The sequence below is a fragment of the Saccostrea cucullata genome, unplaced genomic scaffold (genome assembly GCF_032062105.1).
Source record: "Saccostrea cucullata isolate Sc308-1 unplaced genomic scaffold, CSIRO_AGI_Scuc_v1 ctg23672, whole genome shotgun sequence".
In the NCBI taxonomy this organism is placed as follows: Eukaryota; Metazoa; Mollusca; class Bivalvia; order Ostreida; family Ostreidae; genus Saccostrea; species Saccostrea cuccullata.
Window position 1 is genome coordinate 1 of NW_026929296.1, and position 23,546 is coordinate 23,546.

Consider the following 23,546-nt stretch of genomic DNA (forward strand, 5'->3'; position numbering starts at 1 on the left):
AGACCCGAAAAATTCAATTTAATTTAATGCATACTTTCAAAATGATCGAATTACTGTATATAAAAAATGCGTTTATGGTAGCCGCCGCACCTAATAAGGTCACTTAGCATGCTTAGGTTTGTTACTTAATACTTAAGAGTAGGGGAACAAAAAACGGAAATTTACATAATCAGTAATATTCAGCATGTGCCCTTATCCCATGTTTAACAGCCGACAAAAATGTACTGACTATGTATTCAGACGATGAAAAACGCCTGACCCTGATTATCTCTTGATATTCAAGAAATCTTCTGGCACAATGCCTCGATCGATATTTATTATACTCCCACTTGAAAAGCGGGAAGGTATATAGTAATCAGAATATCCGTTTGTCCGTCTGTTACGCTTTGGGGGTACCGATCTCTTATCCGCAACTCCTCTCATACCACTAAATTAAATTTGATGTGATTTTCACAGAATCTTTATTACATATTGCCATTATGCTCCTCCTTTTCAAGTTACCTTTTGATCCGACACATATTTTTGGTTTTCCACAGCAAAGCATGGACACGTGGTGAACATATTGGAAACTCATTTTTTTTATTGTGTACTTGAACAAATTTGATGTTCATCTATATGTAGAATTAACTCATGTGTACGGAAGCCCATTAGTGCCAACCTCTATATATAAAGGAAAAGCGATATATAAAAGCAAACCTCGATATATAAAGGAAATGCAATATATATAAACAAAACCTGGATATATATAAAGAAAATGCGATACATATAAACAAATCTTGGATATATATGTAAAGGAAATGTGATATATATATAAACACAACCTGGATATATATAAAGGAAATGCGAAATATATAAAGAAAACCTCGATATATATAAAGAGAAATGCGATATATAGAAAATGTTCCACTGTGTGACCTGTAGCGCTCGGCTGTCCATCAAGATTATATTATACATATGAACTCCTGGCAGGGGGGAATCAGTTATACAGTACTCATGTATAACTTTCCCAGAATCGACAAAATGTTGCTATTTAAACACCCAATTTTATGTTAACGCCTCCAAAATCTACCTGATTCAAGATTAATAATTTACCGCCTGTCAATCATTAAAAGAACATTGGCTTCTGATTTGATTGACAGGCCAGCTACCCGTGCTACCTGATAGTCTGAGTTTGTGTCCTTTGAAAACGATTGCCTGGTCACGCGTCAAACACTTTCATGTAGCCGCATTGTAGGGAGTTAAAAAAAGAATCTTGGTAAAATTTTATTTTAAAAACAATTGAGAGTAGATAATTAAAACATGACTTCATAAAATATTTGCTTTTAATCTCAACGGCTATATAAAGTACATATATATTGTATTTTAGGCGATATGTCGTCCAAGATATCTGCTGTAGAATTCAGACCAGTCCGTGCACAGAAACGCTATTTGCCGATTAAAATTGGAATATGATAAATAAGAAAAGATATTTAGCACAAAGGGCACGGATAAAAAATTCCTTAATTAGCCCATGTTTTATCTACGTATATATGAATACAATCTACACCATGTTCTGTTGTAAAGTGTTTATTTGTTGTACATGCATAAATCAATGAACTGTAATTGTGACATTACTTAAAATAATGCACTTAATTGAGAAGAAGAGCAATTGAATTGATTATTTGAATACATTCATGAAATGTATATATGTGTTACATTTAACGTTTAAATCTAAAGTTTAAACTAATCTAAATAGTTATAGATAAGTTTAAACTTTAGATTTTAACTTTAATGTAACATATGTATCGTATTTTCTGTGTTTTTATTGGATTTACATGTACGTATTTTGATCAACTTCGTTAATTTTTACAACCCAACATTGGTTTTTTTTTTGTTTTTTTTTTTTTGTTATTTTGTTTTACTAAACTTACTACCTTTGGTTTCACAACCGAGAATTTATAAAAATAATGTTAAACGTGGAGTCTCAAATTTTTAATGCCCTAATTCAAATTTATTTAAATTTATTATAAAAATAATTTACAATTAGCATGCCCATTGATTACATAAAAATAAGAATCGGAATTGGAGAGATGGAGGTACCCACTAACTTCATTTTAATATGAGGGAAGAAAGCGACATGTACATGTACTATTACCGTAATAATTTTAGGGCCTTTTGGTGTGAAAAAAATCAAGTATTTGTGAATAAATAAAAAGAAATGAGTAAGCGCATGCACACTTACATAATTAAACTTCGGATTATTTTTCCCCGTCGTAAATAAAATCGATTTGATTGAAAAAGACCCCCAACATGTGCTATGTATATACATTTTAAGCAGAAAAGTCTCTCATTGGTGTAATTCTGCACAACCTGTCTGAAATGAAAGAAGAACAGCAGTGTTTTAGCTTTAGTTTTAATCGTCATAATTTTCGAGATACACAAATGAAGAAAACACAACACGCTGAATACCATCCTGAAACAGCCACATCAACTGATTGCAATCAAAACATTGGACCGGGAGCTGCTAATCATATGTTGGCGAAGTCTCTGTTGTAATGTAGGTCATTAAACATGTTAAAGGTCAGAGAAATTTTTCTCTTTATATATATCGAAGTTTTGTTTACATATATCATAGTGTAAAATTGACCCTCTGATATATTTCTATTTTTAGTATAAATTTAGTTTAAATTTATTATCAATTTCAAATTATTTTATTTCATTAATTTTATTTACCAGTTAGTATTTTTAATTTACTGCAATAAATTTCATGGCTTAGGATTTAGTAGAAATAATAACTTGAGGAAGTTGTGAAATCAATTAGTGTCATCCTTTCGTGTAAAATCTGTGCTTTTCTTAGTTTTCCGCAAATGGAACTTTGTATTCTTAATTACTTAAATCATATTTTGCCGTAAAGCCCTATTGTTAATCCGTTTGATGTCAAGAATGAGTCCTTTTGGATTATTGCCCTTTTGATTCAAGAATAACTCAACACCTGGACAGGGGACGCTATCGGGTTTTTGTCCGATCACTTTTGCGACGGACAACCTCGAATAAACAGCTTTAATTTTAAGACTGTCTCCTGTCCTGTTTTTCAGGTTTAGCAATATTTGTTATCACCATAGTCCCCAAGCCACGGTGATAAGTTGGTGCAGACATCTTAATAGCCCCGGATGAAAGAGAATAGACCACTTAACTACAACCTGAGGCCACGGAGCCCAAGCTTCGTTACTCCATCAAAGATATCAGAGACAGGACAAGAATCTACAGGTACAGAATCTACTGTCGCTGAGTCCCAGCATCAACTGACAACTACTTCAGACAACTCTGCTGGAATTCCTACAGAAACAGGGGCATACTATTCAACCGAGGAAACAAATGATCAACAAGTGAGTGATGACCTACATGTAACGCAATCATCAACTCAACCTTCTGAGGAAGAAGTTGACCATCATCTCAACATTTCATCAGAATCTTCTGAGGAATCTTTGAATCCTCATCTCAGTGTTGAACTCTCTCAAAACAACATACAAGAAGAACATTTAACTCTTCAACCAACAATTATGGCAACTTCTCAACCAAACAAGTTCAACGGAAGTGAGTCGCCATGCATCTGGCTTTCGAAATTAACTGCATGGCAGAAATTCAATAAGCTGACAGACAATGCAGTGTTGGAATATATTCCCTGCTTGCTGGACGGGAGTGCAGGAACCTTGTTCCAGACCCTAAATCCCACTCAATACCAGACTCTGCAAGCATTCAAAGACCTGTTAAGTGAACGCTACAAGCCAGCATCATACAAAATGACCATGCTTGGAATTAAGCAAGAGTCCGGAGAAACCTGCGAAAAGTACCTTGAAAGAGCTGAGCGCCTTGCTCTGGCACACCATGACCTCGATGAAGCCTACAAGGTGCAGTTCATCGCCAATGGCTTGATAAACAACATCAGAGGAAGGGTTCTTGCCAGAGAACCCCAAACTTTTCAAGCTCTTCGCAGAGACATTTCCCTAGTTCAGTTAGAACTTGGTTGTGATCAACAAGTGTCATTTGTGACGAACAATTCATCCTTCGATTTTAGTGAATTGACTAAATCCATTAACTCGCATATCGAACAGACAGTTACTGCGCAAATCAGTGCCTTAGCTGATCAACTCCAGGAAAGACCTAGTTATTCCTACCGGGAGGAATGCCCAGGAGATAACCATGCGCATTCTTATTGCGATCACCACAGAGCTCCACCTCGATGTGACCATTATCAGGATCATTCCAGAGAACGTCACCATGGTCACAACGCACACTACAGAGATCATTCGCGGGACCGTTACAGAGATCAGTCAAGAGACCGTTACAGAGATCAGTCCAGAGACCGTTACAGAGATCAGTCTAGAGACCGTTACAGAGATCAGTCCAGAGACCGTTACAGAGATCAGTCTAGAGACCGTTCCAGTTACCGTGACAGTTCGAGAGAGCGTGAGCCAAGTCAACATTACCACAATGAGGACCGGTCCAGAAAGTCCAGACCCCACGACTCCCAAGAACCGAGGAACTGGAACCAACGTGACCAGACCCCCCGACGTCACCAAGATGAAAGAAGAGAGTGTGTGGGTGGAAGTCAGAACTGCAGTGGTTGTGGTGGTAAGTCATGCCCAGATAGAAAAAAATGCCCTGCCTTTAACTCTCAGTGCAGTAATTGTAACAAATTTCATCACTACAGCTCAGTTTGCACAAAACCTAAAGCACAAGCTAATAGACAAACACCTTCTACTAAACAAAACACTAATACTAAGAGATAGGGATTTGTGCCTGTCCCCAAAAAGGATAGGCAACATGTTACTAAACATCAATCAACTTCCCCAGCATCCTCAGTTAACCACAAACCTTCAACTAACAAATCTTTGTCTAGTGCTAACAAAATTCAAAAAGCTAATTTCTCAAAACAGCAAGCAACAACTAACCCTTCTTTGCCTAGTAGTGCTAACAAACGTCGAAAACACGATTCAGCTAAAACAAAAACGATTCAGCTAAAACAAAAGCAACAACATCAGCTAGAAGTGTCAATTTAATTATGACATTAGAGATGCTGTCGCAGTCGGTGGTGAACGACATGCTAGCCTTGGTGCCATAACCCTCCCAGTGTCATTCAATGGACCAATTATACCCCAGAAATTCCATGTCTTCAGATCATTTCATCAACCACTTATTCTTGGACTGGATTTCTTACAAGCCAACGATGGAATTTTCAACACAGAAAACAATACTCTTTACGTGCGTGACTCTGAAAGTACAACATATGCCATTGATACCAATACAGGATGTGCAAAAGTGTACAGATACACAATCTTACCAAAACATTCTGTGACTTCACTACAAGTGTTTGTGTCAAATGTGCCTAAAAATTCCTGTGTACTATTGGAACCCATTGCAAAACTACCATCCCTGAAACTCGCTGGTGCAAAGTCAATTGTGGACACTAAAAACAACAAAGCCTTCATTCAAATTATGAATCCAACTAACAAAACCATCAGACTCAAAGAAACTACTGTGATTGCAACTGCAACGATTGTTGACCCTGACACAGTGTTCACCATGGATACCCCGAGTGAAAAGAAAGTGTCAACAGGAAATACTGTTCAAGAACCAATCAACATCAGCCTAGATCATGCAGACCTACGAGAAGATCAGAAACAGTTACTCTTAACATTCTTAAACAAACACAGATCTGTTTTCGCCACAAATCTTCAAGAACTAGGTCAAGCCAAAACCCAACCACATCGCATAGAAACAGGTGATGCCTTACCAATTAGACAACGGTTTTACAGACAATCACCCCAAACAAATGCGGAAATGAATCGCCAACTACAAGAAATGTTACATTCAGATATTATTGAAGAATCAGACTCCATGTGGCAGAGCCCTGTAGTAATGGTGAAGAAGAAAAATGGCCAGCTACGGTTTGCTGTGGATTACCGTAAACTCAACGCTGTCACCAAGCAGTTTACCTTCCCCCTGCCTAGACTAGAGGACGTGTTTGACACAATTCTTCTCAACATTGGACCTTGCTTCAGGATTCTGGCAAATACCCATGGATGATGAGACCAAGCATAAGTCAGAATTTGTTACCCCTACTGGTGTGTACCAATGGAAGAGAATGCCATTCGGTTTAGTAAACGCACCTGCCAGCTTCCAGGCACTGATGACCCATGTTCTTCGTGGACTTAATTGGAAAACTTGCCTCGTTTATGTGGACGACATCCTCGTCTTTTCCAATTCCTTCACAGATCATTTAAAACACCTAGATGAAATCTTCAGTCGCCTCCAATCAGCCGGCCTAACACTTAAACCCAGCAAATGCTATTTTGCACTACCAGAAGTGAAATACCTTGGACATATTTTGACAAAAGATGGCATAAAAGTGGATTTGTCAAAAACAGACGCTGTTCAATCTTTTCCTACTCCAAAGAACCAAAAGGAACTAAGATCATTCCTAGGACTATGTAATTATTACCGGAGATTTGTGAAAGGTTACAGCAAAATCACCAGCTCACTATCAGCTTTGTTGTCCAAAGATAAGGAATTTACATGGACTCAAAATTGCCAAGTTGCCTTTGAAAAGCTAAAAACCTTGTTAACAACACCACCTGTCTTGGCCTATCCAGACCATACACGTCCATTCTCCCTAACAACAGATGCATCTGGCACAGCTATAGGCTATATCCTTGGACAACGTGACATTCATGGAAGGACCGAGTCATCGCATACGGTGGACGATCATTAAACAAACATGAGAGGAAGTATCCTATATCTGAACGTGAAGGACTAGCCATCATTGAGGGAATAAAGACTTTTCATGTTTACTTAGCAGGAAAACCCTTTAAAATCTTTACAGACCATGCAGCACTCAAATGGCTACAAAATGTAAAGCAGTCAACAGGTCGCTTAGCTCGATGGGCAGTACTACTTCAAGGATATTCCTATGAAATACTATTCAAAGCTGGAAAGAAAAATGAAGTAGCTGATGCTTTGTCCCGCCGTCCATATCCTGAGACAACAGTTACAGTGGAGGACCCAGAAGACATTATCCCATCACCGGATGTGCAGTGTTTCACCCCAGTAAAAGCGAAGAAAAAGGTACACAAGCAACATTTTTCTATGCCGACCATCAGCGACCATTCCCTAAAACCATGGAAACAGAGACAATTTACCCTGTGGACACAACTTCTATTGGTGATCTTCAAAAGAGCTGTCTAGATTTCAAAGCCTTGTATGACTACTTTTCAAATAAGGATCTACCAGAGGACAAGAAATGCAGAGATAGAGTACTCAGTGAATCCAATTTCTATGTTTTTCTTGGTGGTGTTCTTTACCATTATTACCAACCAAGATCCAAAAGGGCACGTCATCCAAACAATCACCTCAAACAACTGGCAGTTCCTCGTTGTCTCCGAGAAGATGTTATACGCTCATACCATGACAGTCTTGCAGGAGGTGCACATCTTGGATTTGAACGTACATACCGTGCCATCCAGTTGAAATATTATTGGCCTGCTATGTATCAAAATATAGCAGATTATGTGAGATCCTGCAAAGAATGTCAATTGTCAAAAAGACCAACACATCATGCTCCAGCGCCATTGACACCAATGCCTATTGAAGACACATTTTCTCGAATCCACATGGACATCCTTGGCCCACTCACCAAAACAACAGAAGGACATAAATACATACTTTTAATTGCGGAGTCTTTCAGCATATGGCCAGAGGCCTTTCCATTGAGAACCCAAGATTCCACTGAGATACCCAAAGTACTCTTCAAGGAAATTTTCTGTCGCTATGGTGCGCCATATACCATTGTCACCGACCGAGGACAAAACTTCATGAGCAAACTTGTTACAGCAGTCTGCCAGATTTTCCAAGTGACAAGACATTTTACCAGCTCATATCATCCCCAAACAAACGCTACTTGTGAACGGATGAACAGTACCCTCGCACAATGTCTACGTACTTGCGTGAACCAGCATCAAACGAATTGGCATGACATTTTACCTGGTATCCTGATGGCGATCCGAATGAGTCCCTCCACCCAATCCTCGGATCTTGCTCCATACCAAATTCTCTTCGGAAAAGAAATGTACCTACCATTTGACACATCTCTTATACCAAAGGACGGAATGAATCAGGATGCCAAAACGCATGTTACCAACCTGATGAAATACCTTAAATTAGTGCGTGAGATTGCAACTGAGAACATTCAGCATGCTCGTCAAAAGCAAAAAGAGCAATACGACAAGACCTCGAAGGAACCTAACTTCTCTGTTGGACAAAGTGTCTTGCTGCATAAACCCCATGTACCGAAGGGACTTTCACCTAAACTACATAATCCATGGGACATCACTATTACATCACTGCTGAATGTCCAAATAACACATACAGTCTCCGGAAATGCTCTAATAACAACGCGCGCGCGCGCGCGCGCGCGCGCGCGCGCGCGCGCGCGCGCGCGCGCGCGCGCGCGCGCGCGCGCGCGCGCGCGCGCGCGCGCGCGCGCGCGCGCGCGCGCGCGCGCGCGCGCGCGCGCGCGCGCGCGCGCGCGCGCGCGCGCGCGCGCGCGCGCGCGCGCGCGCGCGCGCGCGCGGTAGTGAAATCTCGGATCCATGCTAATAGACTGAAACACTTTGAGAATCCAGATTTTCGCAAAGTACTTGATCCGCCACCTTTAACGGATCCTATAGATGATTCTCATCTGCCACCACAGCAACACAACTCACAACCAATTGAAGATGAGGAGCAGGAAAGAGCTCAACCTCCAGTGGAACCTCACACTGAACCACATCGTAATGATGCACAAACTACAAATGATCAGCCCACAACTCCTAACTTGGCAGAACCTCAAACGGAAGATCAGCATTTACCTCAGAACCCTCAAACTCAGCAAACAATGCAAAACACAGAGGAACAAGTGGATGCTGACCAATCAACAAACGATAGTCAAGAATATGTTGAAAAACTGATGCAATACAAACTTGTCAATGGAAAGAAATACTTCCTAGTAAAATGGCAAGGAAGCAGTGTTAAAACCTGAGAACCGGAAGAACACATCAACGATGAAATTATCCGGGAGTATCACATTACCAGGACTCAGATGGGACGGGCGCGCAAGCGTAGACGGAGGACCAGATCATGTTTTTACTAAATTCCGAACCTTTCCTGTCCACTCCACTTAACCTTTCTTGTCCTTAAACCCCTCTCTAGTGCACCCTGTATAAGTTTATGTTAAAATTTTAATGATTTCTCAAAATTATTAATTTAGTGCTTCTCAGTAATGGCACCTACTGATACTGACATAACTGTACACTGTGCACACTCTTTACCCTACCTTCTTTCCTTCTTTTAGTGTGTCGTGGACAAGGAAAGTACCATGGACGGAATAACTACTACCATGGACAGAAAAAGGGCTTTGGACCGTCTCATAACACTACTATGTTTATCATCAGTTGCCTCTGTCTCACCTCAGTGTGTGCAATAGATTCTTCAAGCCACTACATCCAGAGAATCAACTATGGAGTTGTCTTTGAAAAGACGAACGACCTGTACCTTGGCCAGGAGCATTGGTTACACACATTCCAGATACCACTGCCAAAGAAGATTCACCTGCCTGAGTTGTATTGCACTATGCCTCATTGTAAAACGGCCGGCCACATTGTCAAATCACTAAACTCTTTACGAATGCAGTGTATGGCTAGTGTAAACTCAACTGTGCATCATATCCATGAGCTTATCCCAACAAGAGAACTTCCTGCAGATAAGAAATACATTGGATCTTCGAGATCAAAAAGAGGACTTTTTGATTTTGTTGGAGAAATTTCGAAATCACTTTTTGGAACTGCAACGTCTGACGATATTGCTACTCTCCAACGACACATGCAAGTATTGAACAACAATAATGTAAAACTCGCAAGAGCCATGGCCCATCAGGATCAACATCTATCATCTTTTATTAACGCAGTCGACAAAAGATTTACCAACGTCCTAGCAGCTGTACAAAAGAATCATCAGGATGCTGTTGCTATTTCCAATTTAGCACAGGCATCAATGGATGCCCTGGATCACGAGTTCCTCATCATGAGCCAACTCATAATCAAACAGACTAATGTCTCAGCACAGTTGGAAAAGGAGCGTGAACATATCAAATTAGCAATACATGACTTGGTGAAAGGCAAGCTATCTCCATTCCTGTTGTCACCACATGTTTTAAAGTCATCTTTGAACCAAGTCCAAAACATCATCACAGAGAAATTCCCACAATTTCAAGTTTCCAACAAGGACCCACTGTTTTATTACTCCTTTGGGGAATTCCTGTTTACCAGACAACATTCTCATTTATACCTGACCGTGAAAATACCAATATCCTCCTTCCACCTACCTATTTCAGTGTACAAGGTGATTACTTATCCAGTACCTGTCAACTCGAGTTCCAATCATGCTACTCAGCTTATGAACATGCCACCCTACTTTTTGAATACAGAGGACAATCAACATTATGCCACCATTACGTCACAACAGTTGGCACAGTGCAAGGGATCAACAACTCTCTATTGCCATTTCAACATTGCACTGACAGCCTCGGCATCTCCTAATTGTTTGTCAGCAGTCTTCTTCAATCACAAAGAAGCAGTAAACAAAATATGTGACTTTCGTTTCTTGACTAACATGCTTCCCACTGCCATGTACGAACTGTCACCCTCGCATCTACTGCTGTACCGAACAACAATGATTGCATTAGATTGCGCAAATGGTCAACGAATTCTCAAGGGCTGTCCTTTTTGCGTTGTGAAGATACCATGCCTTTGTTCAGTAACAAGCAATGACTTGTATTTGCCTCCACGTTTGGGAAAATGCAACAACAACACTGATAAGGTTACCATCCTCCACCCAATTAATCTAGCCCTGCTCCAGCAGTTCTTTGACAAGGATGCCCACTCATCTATATTTGGAGACACCATCTTTGAAGAATTCGTTCACATCAAATTGCCAAATTTCCAAATCTTCAACCATTCATTTTCCCAGTATTTGGCCAACGACAAACAACAACATCTAAGCTTCAAGCGTATTGCAAAAGCTGTTCGACGTGATGGTAAAGTGTTTAATAACCTTGCAGAATCTATGATTGCAGGCCAGGTGGAATTTGCAGTCGACAAATGGCCAGACACAAGTGGTATTTTAGCCATCATTGCAACATCCGTTGCATTCTTTGGCTTCATATTCAGCATCTGGTCTTGTTACAAAATTCGAACTGTCCTGCTTCCAGTGTTGCTGCTACATCAGGCCCACTCTACAACGGCTTCCACACTTAAACCAACCTTATCATTCATCTACCATGAGGCACAACAGAACACACCACCGCCTAGCATAAATGAGCACATTTATGCCTCGTTCACCACTCCTTGGCCAAATGTTTCCCTATCCATATTGACAACATTCTTCGTATTGGCATGCATCGCTCACCTCTTTCGAAAATTCCAACGTTCGCACAGAACAGCCCTCCATTTGGAACTCACTACTGGACCAACATGTGAACTCTTTACGCTGGTGACACTACCGCTGTGTCCACATAATTGGACAATACAGACCCCTGAGGACATTTCGTCAGTGAATATAACCACCTCGTATTTTGATCTCCATTACCTACACATTCAGTGCACTAACTTCTCGGTCACTAACAAACATACTAACCGCTCAATGGACGTACCAACTACCATTTTAATATCACCTTTTACAGCTTGGAAAATTCGTAACATTCTGAAGCATCCCTACACAGCATATTTTCTTTTGTCACATCACAACTATTTTCAAATACTGTAAGATTTTTTCCTTTTGGGCATGACTTACTTGTAAGTGTGTGAGTGAGATACATTATGTTTTGAGTTGTTCAGTTGGTATATCTACCACATGCTTTGTACATACATTAATGTGAATAATTTTTTTTGAATCCCATTTAGATTTCAAACATTTGTTTTGTTTATATATACTAGTATTTGTTCAATTTTTTTTAGTGATACATAATTTTTAATATCTACAAACTTGCCACTATTGTAGGGTAATTTTCATTTTATCTTTGAGGACAAAGATTTTTCTGACCAAGAGGGAATTATCATAGTGTAAAATTGACCCTCCGATATATTTTCTATTTTAAGTATAAATTTAGTTTAAATTTATTATCAATTTCAAATTATTTTATTTCATTAATTTTATTTACCAGTTAGTATTTTTATTTACTGCAATAAATTTCACGGCTTAGGATTTAGAAGAAATAATAACTTGAGGCCATATGTCAGTTTTCTTGAGAAAAGTTGTGAAATCAATTAGTGTCATCCTTTCGTGTAAAATCTAGGCTTTTCTTAGTTTTCCGCAAATGGAACTTTGTTTTTTTAATTACTTAAATCGTATTTTGCCGTAAAACCCTATTGTTAATCTTTCGTTTGATGTCGAGTATGAGTCCTTTTAGATTAACGCCCTTTTGTAACAATTAGTGGCAAGAATAACTCAACACCTGGACAGGGGACGCTATCGGGTTTTTGTCCGATCACTTTTGCGACGGACAACCTCGAATAAACAGCTTTAATTTTAAGACTGTCTCCTGTCCTGTTTTTCAGGTTTAGCAATATTTGTTATCACCATAGTCCCCAAGCCACGGTGATACATATATCGCATTTCCTTTATATATATCGAGGTTTTCTTTATATATAACGCATTTCCTTTACACACACACACATACACACACCCTCTCTCTCTCTCTCACACACACACACACACACACACACACACACACACACACACACACATATATATATATATATATATATATATATATATATATATATAGATAGATAGATAGATAGATAGATAGATAGATAGATATATATATATATATCTCGAGGTTTTCTTTATATATATCGCATTTCCTTTATATATAGAGGTTTGCTTTTATATACCGCTTTTCCTTTATATATACAGGTTGGCACTAATGGGCTTCCGTAGTTTCTAACATAACATGATCTTTAACATGTAAACTATATGAGTTGTAAAAGCTCTGAAAAGAGGAAATAAAGATGGAATGAATGAATGAAGTTTCAAATTAATTGAGGAAAAACCCATAGAGAAAAGATCAGTCATAAATTTCCAAGAACAACCATGACATTCATTTTTCTCTTTCACAAAATACGCAGAACTTTACCTTTAAATAGGTACATGTTTGTTATGCACTATATATCACGGATTTTTAATTCATGGAAAAAATGTGGCACAGTTGTTAAAAACATTCCGAACTTGATTTTGCAAGACTCACCGTGTAGAACGCTATATTCGGGGTGGCAGTCATGCGTTATGTCGGGTGGCGGCCTCGAATGGAAGAAAAGATCAACAAGGTGGGTTAACATAAAAATGTTTCACATGTTAAGACTTATTACCTTAGAAAATTGTTTTACGGAAGGGAGAGAACCCCAAAATAATTACAAAAGTGTTCTTTTTCTCAAAAACTCCTCCTCACTTTTAGTATTATCTCGATTCTAGACAATATTTTTTTTTCAAATTGATCCACAGAGTTTCTTTCACATTTCAGCACAAAGTGCCAAGTATAACTGGTTTTGCTTTGTTACAAGCGGAATTCATATATGTACGTTATGTTAACAATGCATAATAAAGTAACAGGGAATGAAAATCATTTTTCAAATCATTATAAGTGTGTTCGCTATAACCGAGTTTTACTGTACCTTAAATGTTTTTGAAGTATAAGGATAGAATTTAGCTTCATTTGAACCTTGTTAATTAGTTTATATGGGTAATTAAGTCATTTAAGCTTCAAACTTGATACATGTAACACTGGGTGTGGCAGTTAAATTTCTGCGTCTCATTACGGGATATCGATGGCGGAATGTTTAACACATTTCTTTACACGAAGTTTTCGCCTCGTCTTATTATGGGACAGGAATACACATAGTACGTAGAATAATTATGATTTGGTATTTTTTGTCAATTAAACAAAGTATGCATAATTTCAACCATGTTTGCAGTACAGAAAGTATTACCAGTACCGTTATATTAAATTACCACGACATTGATAGCCGTACATTTTCTTTCATTTATGATATTGAATAAGCATTTTTTAAACAATTTAAACACTCCTCTTAATCATATAAGGTGTCAACAGCCAACAATTCAAATCTGCAGGCCTCTTAAATAATAACAAGTCTAAAACTATTCAAAATAAACGATAATCAACCAAATCTTTTATAAACATAAAATGGTCACCATAAAAAAGCATCAAAACAATGACAACACTGGACTAAAGATGCCTGGCTTGAGAATGCTGGCAGAGTTAACATGTTTGTAAGCGAATATCCCTTCCCTGCATTGATTAAATAATCTATGATAAATAGATAAGTTTACACTCTATATTGTGATAGTGATATTACAGCAAGGCAATAAAACAAATCATATGCTGTTTTTCACTCATTTTGTTTTCTTTCCATGTACTGCATACCTATATATTCTATTAACATTCATAATATAATTTGTTCTGCAGTATGGACAAAGAACTTTATTTTCGATTGGACAAATAACAAGACTTTTTTCGGACAGACCATGAGGAAGAAGGTGGGGAAGTAAGGAAGAATTCATTTTATTTGACTGACACATATTTTTTTATTTTAAAATATTTTACTAGAAAAAGAAGTTATTTTTTAACTATAGTTTCAGTTTTAATGATATACATGATGGCTTTAACTTTTTAATCGTCAATTTCCCTTACTTATGCAGCAGTACTAGTACATGTACATATCTTTATCGCATGCATACGGGGTTTATGTCTCGCAGTTGATTCGATACACAAATGCATATTCTACGTATAAACAAGTTCTAAAACGAAGTAAGTTATTGACAAACAAGTTGATGAAACAAGAATATTAGCAGACTCGTCAATTCGTTAGTTCGATACAATGATCTTGCCGGCAAATTAAATTTTTTATTTAGTCAAATGCTGGTTAACGTTTCTCATACTAATTGTTAGGGCATTATTAACACACTGAATTGTCAACGGATTTTCCCTTTTCCGTTTTTCCCCAATCATGACAAGGAGCACACAGCGGGTGTTATCGTTCGGCAGAGGATGTTCACTCCTCCATGGAACCTGATCACATCTCTGATGATTAAGAGGTCCGCGTTTGCTCTGCTTCAACATTTGTATTGTTAATTGCCGCTTAGAGACTTTCATCTGATGTCACATATGACCTCAACCTCCAATCTAGCGTTATAGCCGGTGAGTCTTCTTCGTTTTAGAAATATTGCAGGATTATTAAACATGGAGACTGAAGAACAAAAGGGTGTTTGTGGTGATAACATGAAGACTGAAGAACAGAAGGGTGTTGGTGGTGATAATATGGAGACTGAAGGACAGAAGGATGTTGGTGGTGATAACATGAGGACTGAAGGACAGAAGGGTGTTGGTGGTGATAACATGAGGACTGAAGGACAGAAGGGTGTTGGTGGTGATAACATGGAGACTGAAGGACAAAAGGGTGTTGGTGGTGATAATATGGAGACTGAAGGACAGAAGGGTGTTGGTGGTGATAATATGGAGACTGAAGGACAGAAAGGTGTTGGTAGTGATAATATGGAGACTGAAGGACAAAAGGTTTTTGATGGTAATGTGCGAAATCTTGTAGATATGTAGGGCTTTTTTCTAATCAAATTCAATTAAACTTATCTCATTAAGAATTTCTTTACTTTTAGTAAAGGCAATTGAAAACCTCGTCTTCAGTGGAGGAGGGGCGAAAGGTGTTGCATATGGTGGTGTTATCGAGGTAAATGAAACGTTTTGACACTAGTAATCTTTGCTTCAATCGAATCCATTTCTTGTTAACTTTGTTGATCTTCTCAGATGTCGAACAAAAACAAACAGGCAATACAAAACGAAATGCTTATGCGTCAGTTGAAACACTTAAATACTAGAAGAATTTCTTTCTAACAGGTTCTAAAGGAGAAAAATATACTAAGCTACGTTAAGAGATTTGCAGGAACCAGTGCCGGATCCATTGTTGCTGCGCTTCTTGCAATGGGATGCGATGTGCAAAAAATTCAACAGTTAATGAAGACTAACTTTGATGATTTACTGAAAGGTATTAATATGGTATCCTATCTCAAGTTCTAAAAATATTTTGAAAATGAAGGAAAGTAAATTTCTAAAATTTAACTTAAATATTTGATAATGATCATATGACCAAATACATTATCGATGTAAATATTGATGTTGACGAGGCGCTCAGCAACGACAACAATTTTTTTCCGGCCCTTTTTCTATTTTTACCTTAAAAGATCTAAACAGAACAAGTTAAATCCCTCTTAATCACGCTACATCTCCTTATACAAAGCTTGCGGTATCTATATTTTTCACAACATCACTCTTTAATAGCTTTATGCTATTTTGATTCAGATTGTTGCTGTGGATTATGTACCTGTACGGATGCTTGTTGCTGTGTTTTCTCCTGCTGCTGCTCTTGTTACCGAGGCTGTATGGGTCGCATTAAGTCCTACTTTCTCACATGTTGTGGTATCACCAATCTGCTATGCCAGTCGTCTTCGTGCAGGAAGTCCTCATTTGGAATGTATACTGGGAAAAAATTCAAAACATGGATAGGAAATCGATTTAAGGAGCTTCGTTTCAAGGAGACAGTAACGTTTAAGGAGGTAGGATGTTTAGTTTGTTAAAATTAATTAAAGAAAACGATTTAATGTATGATATAATGGTGTTTTCTAACATTATATATTGCCAATGAGAAACTGTTATTAGTTTTATTGGTCTTGTGTTTATCTCCTACTTTATTCGAACTCATGATTTACCCACGAGTAAATTCCAATTTGTTTAAAAACATAATTGTAGTTGTATGAACATGAAAAAAAATATAAAGAGTTGTGCATAGTTGTGACCAACATCAGCACACAGATAGAGGAATACTGTCACGTGAAGACAACACCAGATATGGAGATCAGGCAAGCTATCAGAATGTCTATGTCCATTCCAGGTACTAGTATTTGATAATTTAATGAATTATTATAGACTCAGAGTCTCAAGGGCCATTGCATATATGAAATACTCACTATATTTTTTGCAACACCTTATTTCATAATGTTAATTTAAATAGAAATGTAGCTCCAGTTTAAAATTCAAACACTAATGAAAACTCATCAGAGACAAATTGCCAAATTTTTAAATTTATGTTTTCCACTAAGATAAAAATATCTATATTAATCAAATTAATATCAACCATGCGCGCTATCTTTAAATGATTATGGAAATACTGTACATATATTAAAGTGACATATACGAGTAGGTCCAATGGGCCGGATGCAATGTATATACGTTAATATTGTATCTATTTGTTGTGGAAAACTATACACATGTAACTATAATAAAATATTTACTTACTTACTAATCACTATAAACTGGCTTCTTTTTTCATATTTCTCAGTGGTTTTTGAAGAAGTACGGATGATAAACGTTTGTTCTGGTAGGGAAGCAGCATATGTTGATGGAGGATTGCTGTGCAACTATCCAGTCTTCTGCTTTGATGGTAAACCTTTCATGTATTAATTTTATGATCCCGAAGATTTGGTGCCTAAAGTGTCTGCCTGTTTGTCTTTCATATTGACTTTCATATTCTACATGTATTTGTTCTGATAAGAACTTTCTTTGTACCAATATATTAACCTCTTTACCTAGAAATTTGAACAGTTTTTGGAAAATTTTCTCCACTTTTCACATTGGCATTCAATTTGGAACGGTTGGTGTTTGAGCTACATCGCATGTGTATTTCTTTTTTTGGCAAGACCTTTCCTTGAGTATGAATATGCTTAAGTTCAAGTGAGCTTTTCTGATCGCCCGTTGTCCGTCGTCCGTCCGTCCGTCCGTCCGTCTAGCTGTCTGTCTAGCTGTCCGTCCGTCCGTGTGTGTAGTTTTAACATTTTCAACTTCCGTCCGTTTTAACCAAACATAGTGCAAAACTTTGGTAACATTTTCAAGTCCCCTTCTTCAGGAATAGGGTGTCAAGAACCACTAGGCCAGAAAAGCTGAAAATTTTAATCAAAACTTAGGGAATCCAAGTTTTCAAAGAAATATATGGTGAAGGGGAATTTAAATTGTTAAAATATATAGGGCCAAGTCACCCAAAAAAAAAATTTCATATGCAAACATGCTGGAATAATGTAGATTCTAAATTGTTCAAAAATACAAAAATAGGGTGGCCACAATAGGAAATTAGAAATATATAGGAAAAAAAATCTTCTTCTCAAGAACCAATAGGCCAGAAAAGCTGAAACTTATGTGGAAACATCCTTGAGTAATGTAGATATTAAATTGTTCAAATCATGACCCCCGGGGGTAGGGCAGGGCCACAATAGAGAATCCAAGTTTTACATAGAAATATATAGGAAAAAACTTTTAAAAATCTTCTTCTCAAGAATCACTAAGCCAAAAAGTTGAAACTTATATGCAAATATGCTGGAATAATGTAGATTCTAAATTGTTCAAATCATTACCCCCGGGGGTAGGGCGGGGCCACAATAGGGAATCCAAGTTTTACATAGAAATATATAGGAAAAAACTTTAAAATCTTCTTCTCAAGAACCACTGGGCAAAAAAGCTGAAACTTATGTGGAAGGATCCTGGAATAATGTAATTTCTAAATTGTCCAAATCATGACCCCTAGGGGAAGGGCGGGCCATAATGGGGAATCCAATTTTACATTGAAATATATAAGGAAAAATCTTTGAAAATCTTCTCCTAAAGAACCATTGGGCAAGAAAAGCTAAAACTTATGTGAAAGCATTATGGGGTAGTGTAGATTCTAGATTGTCCAAATCATGACCCCTGGGGGTAGGGCGTGGTCACAATTGGTATAACAAAGGGGGGAAATCTGTTAAAGAACAGCATGGCCAAAGTTTCTCAGGTGAGCGATGTGGCCCATGGGCCTCTAGTTATGATTTGTCCTTAACCATGACTTTGACCATAACGTTTGAATGATTAGATCTAGACTTTCACAACATACAAGAGTGTTTCTTGTGTCAAGACCTTTCCTTGGGTATGACTTTTGTCGATGCTCGGGCTTTTATATTTCAAAGGTGTATTCCTTGTGACGAGATCTTTCTTTGGGTAAAACAGTTTTGAACTCTTGATCTTGAAGCTAGACTTGCATTTTGGAAATTTTTTTTCTTCATGATATATTGGGGGCATACGTGTATCACAAACACATCCTGTTCTAATTTCATATATACGACGGGTTGTAGGTTATGCATTCAATAAGCTTGAGAATGATCTAAACATGTTTGAAATGTTGCAGGCTGGTGGCTTTCAATGAAACCTGAACATTCCTTCTTTAGAAAGTTGACAAATATTGCATCGAAGTCAGATATTTACAAAGAAAGGTTTAAAGCTGATAAAGACGGTCCCCTGTGTAAAACACTTGGCTTTGTATTGGTAAGACATACTAGTAGTGTAATCGTTTATTTCATTTTTTAAAAGGCAATCAGTAATAAAACAAAACACAAATAATGAACCTTTAATTAATTAATTAATTGTACATTTAAATCTTATTTTGACTATTTTAATGTATCTCTTTTTTTCTTTTTTATGTCTTAAAATATAAATGTAGTTTGGAGACAAGGAAAGTGAACTTTATCGAAGACAATTCATTTGGGAAACACATTACTGTAAAACAATATATAGCAACACATGGTAATAAAATAATTGGTCAGTTTTTAAGGCAATCAGTTATAAAACAAAACACAACTGAAATTGAAGAAAGAAGTAATGAAACAGAACCTTTGACGGATTCAGAAAAATCTTTGGATAAAGAGTTTGCCAACATTGATTCCAAACTTAAAAGGTACATAGCATGCTAATCTTAGTTATAGAAGCCTAGCTACCAAGATGCATTAGGATACCGATAAGAAATCAACTGAATAAACAATAGACACTAAGCATTGAACAGAAAAAAATGTATTTTGAACAAGAAAATCTTATCATCTTATCTTGTGAGGGGGGTGGGAGAGAGACTTCCTTCCATAAGTGGAACTTCCTTCAATATCATTTTTTCAAACACTAACACTTATACCCCTTTTGAACCTAAACTGCAACATAACTGTTCAAAATGTCGGGGGGCTATACATATGCCCTAAAGTTCAATGTCTATATTTTCATACCAAGAAAGTGGGAGGGGGGCTAAGCCCCCTCCCGGTTCCGACGCCTTTGCTCTGATACCAAGCTTTCAAGGTAGAACTAATACTAATATGTACATATAGATATATAATTTGAAAAGAAGCAGAGATTGCATATATTTGTTTTTGTTATTTTACCATGTAAATTTCATATTACTTGGTTAAGGTAAACAAAACTTAACAAAATATTGTTTGTAATAGTTTTCAATGAACTTGAAATGAAAAAAAAAACCATTCCCCATGACAATGTGATTGTGTTCCAGCTAATAAGTTTAATAACCCAACATATATTTTAATTTTAAAATATGAAATTCTTTAAAAACCACCTCCCAGTTTTAAATATTTTTTGAACTTTAAGTCCATTGGTAGATGTTTTGATTATACCTCTACCGGATTCCGAAACTTTTCCGAGTCCATTGTATGTTCCAGATGTATGGTGGCATATTTATCAATATAGTATAGCATGCAAATCAAGATAACTATCTCGTCAAGTGATGATAACTTTCGTCAAGACTTTTATCTTTTGATGATAACTTTCTTGTTTTTGTCTTATGATTGGTCACCTATAAATTCTTTTTGTTGAAAAACAACGACTTTTAAAATTTTCTGTTTGGATGAAACAGATTTCTTTACGAATAAGAAATATTTGTTTTTTGACTTGACAAACAACATAAGTTACACCGAAATGGAGATTTTTAAAGTTTTAAGAGAGAGAGAGTTACATAGTTCCTGCTTCTGTAAAGCACGTATTTCAAAGAATTTGTCAATAATTATTAATTTATCATGTTTATTGGAGTTATAACACTATAAATTATTTTTGTTGAAAAATTGGCATTGAATACCTGGTCTACAGGTATTCGAATGAACCATCTGACCGATTTTTCTTTTCTAAAGAAATGGGCGTGTCATTGTATGACGATCATCGTTCCAAAGATAGCTCAAAACGTTCCAGTCAAACGGAAAATTTTACCACTTCAATGCGCTTCATTGTAAAAGGGTATTAGAGTTCCTCTTTGGCAGTATAAATGTAGCTCGTGTTGTGGTAAGCGTTGGCACGATGAAGTCTTCCCTCACTACTCAATGGTCCTGAGTGATAAGTAAAGGTCAAAATTTGAAGCCCTTCATATGTTTATGGTGACGTGTCTTAATTACAGTAGTGAAAGAATCTCTAAGGGGGTGTAAAAAACTTACAATTAAACAAACAACCATAACTTTGATGTTTTAGGGGTCCATGTTTTTGATAAGTTCACAATTCTTTACTGTTGGAAGAATTCAGACAATTGACTACTGTCTATTACCTTCACCTTTTTCATTATCATGTACAAGTTTAAGTTTAAATTTGGTTCAACCATATCCAGTTTCAAGTTTTGCATATTAATTTAAGTTCAAAATCAAAAGAAAAAAATATTTTTTTTTAGAAAATTTGTGTCCCTAAATAAAGGCAGTATTGAAACAATGGAAGACAACTTAACCCTCTTTCTAGAGGTATATATCCATGGACATTACTTACACACACTCTCTCTCTCTCTCTCTCTCTCTCTCTAAGTGTGTGTGTGTGGGGGGGGTGTGTGTATGTTACGGAAAGGGTGAGGGTGTGAGGGTATGTGTGTGAGGGTGCGTGTGTGTGTGAAGGGGGTTGAGGATGTGTTTAGGTGATTGAGAAACACTAAATTATTTTCTAATTTCTTTTAAGTTTGTTGAGACTAAGGAGAAGGAGGGAAAATTAAATAAGTCAGCCTTCATTGACGGACTACAAAAGGTAGAAGTGAAATTTAAAAAAAAATATATTATTTTCAAATAAAATGCAATTGAAAGATTTTAACTTACAGAATGGAGTGGTTTTCTTTACTTAAAACATGTCCGATATGATTTAGTTTAAAAAACATAATGGAAATGTTTTTGGGGCTTTATTTGGATCCAAAGCAACTCCCGGAGATGTTTGGAAGGATTTAACACACAACAAAAGTGAAAGTGAAAACGTATAATTAACTGATGTGATAGTTTACTGAACTATTTCTTTTCAAAGTTATATATTCTGTTTAAGTTAAATCTTTTACTTTGTACGGTTACTTTTAAATAGACTTAGTATAAAAGTGTCTATTTTAATGTTGCATGTGTAGTTGGAATTCACGGATATAAGTCGGTTCATTACAAAGAGGACGGGATACAGCATTGATCAATGGTACAGTGGTTTCTCTTATACACCTTCTGGGACAACGAAAGAGTTCTTCAGCTCCCTAACAAGTACAATGATTACAAATTCAAGCCGGATCAATCTGAAGGTAATATATTTCCATTTCACTCTGATAAATTATGATTTTGTGAACATATATAAGTCTACATCGTTTTCTAGTAACAAAATCACAAGGAAATCATTTCATTAACTAATTCATTTGGTCCAATTTTTGTGGATAATATAAATTTTGCAGGTTCGTGGGAATCTAATTTCATGTACTCTCTTCTGTCTACAAAAGAAAATATGACTTTGTAACCATTATTTTGTTGACACTTCTTATTTGTGGGGTTGTATTTCAATATATTGTTATATGTTTGCATTCAAAGACATCTAAGCTCAATCACATTATAACGTTCTTCCTCTTTAGTATTTATCTTGTTTTAACTTGACAGTTCACAGATGTAGACCGAACGGTCGGAATAAACACAAAACACATCACGGCTCTCGATTTTAACATGGAAGAGGCTGACAAAGATTTTCTGATAAAGGTAATTTTATAGATATATATTTATGCTTATTCGATGCCTTACATAATTTTGCACATATATTTTAATCCTGATTGATTGCAATTTGATTGTCATTGCAGTGTGGAAAACAAGCGATGAACGATTTTTTGGAAACCTATAAAAAAGAACATAGGACTGTTGAAAACAGCCTCAGTTGCCACTGTTTTCCTTGGCATCTTTAATTCGTGCCTGTATAATTTCTATCTTGATATTTTGGGATGAAAGTGATTGATCGTCCTGAGAATAAAATTAAATATTTCGTAATCATTATTGCTAAATTATACGAATTTTTTAATAAAGCAAATTTGACGTTTGGTCACATAAGGTTCCTCCATTTTTCTAATAGCATAAATTTTATTCATTTACTCACTGAAGTGATTTTGCTATCGTTGATTTTTCTCTCGAAATCACTAATTAAGATGTCCTCCATTACTCAATGTACATGTTTTTGTATTAAATTGATGTACCAAAGTTTATTCGGAATACTTTCTTTCAGACATATTATAAAATCATTACGAAAATGTGTAGTGTAGTCAATATGCAATATACTTGTAATATTAGCCTTT

At 36.8% G+C, this 23,546-nt stretch overlaps 1 protein-coding gene across 1 annotated transcript; it reads left to right on the forward strand.

Annotated features, from left to right (window-relative positions):
- Positions 1-15,328: 15,328 nt before the first annotated feature.
- LOC134280363 (uncharacterized) lies at positions 15,329-23,404 on the forward strand. Its single transcript, XM_062762769.1, has 14 exons — positions 15,329-15,671; positions 15,760-15,830; positions 15,998-16,145; positions 16,460-16,713; positions 16,907-17,048; positions 17,496-17,597; positions 19,362-19,498; positions 19,777-19,907; positions 21,657-21,723; positions 21,932-22,003; positions 22,113-22,217; positions 22,359-22,520; positions 22,867-22,962; positions 23,061-23,404. Exons 1-14 carry the CDS (start codon positions 15,329-15,331, stop codon positions 23,160-23,162), a joined length of 1,932 nt encoding a protein of 643 aa, XP_062618753.1. The 3' UTR covers positions 23,163-23,404.
- Positions 23,405-23,546: the final 142 nt, after the last annotated feature.

Coding starts and splice junctions, on each gene's coding strand:
- LOC134280363 (XM_062762769.1), top strand. CDS start 15,329: ATGGAGACTGAAGAACAAAAGGGTGTTTGTGGTGATAACATGAAGACT. Junction 22,004..22,112: donor ACGGACTACAAAAGGTAGAA/GTGAAATTTAAA, acceptor GATATGATTTAG/TTTAAAAAACATAATGGAAA. Junction 22,218..22,358: donor ACAAAAGTGAAAGTGAAAAC/GTATAATTAACT, acceptor TTGCATGTGTAG/TTGGAATTCACGGATATAAG.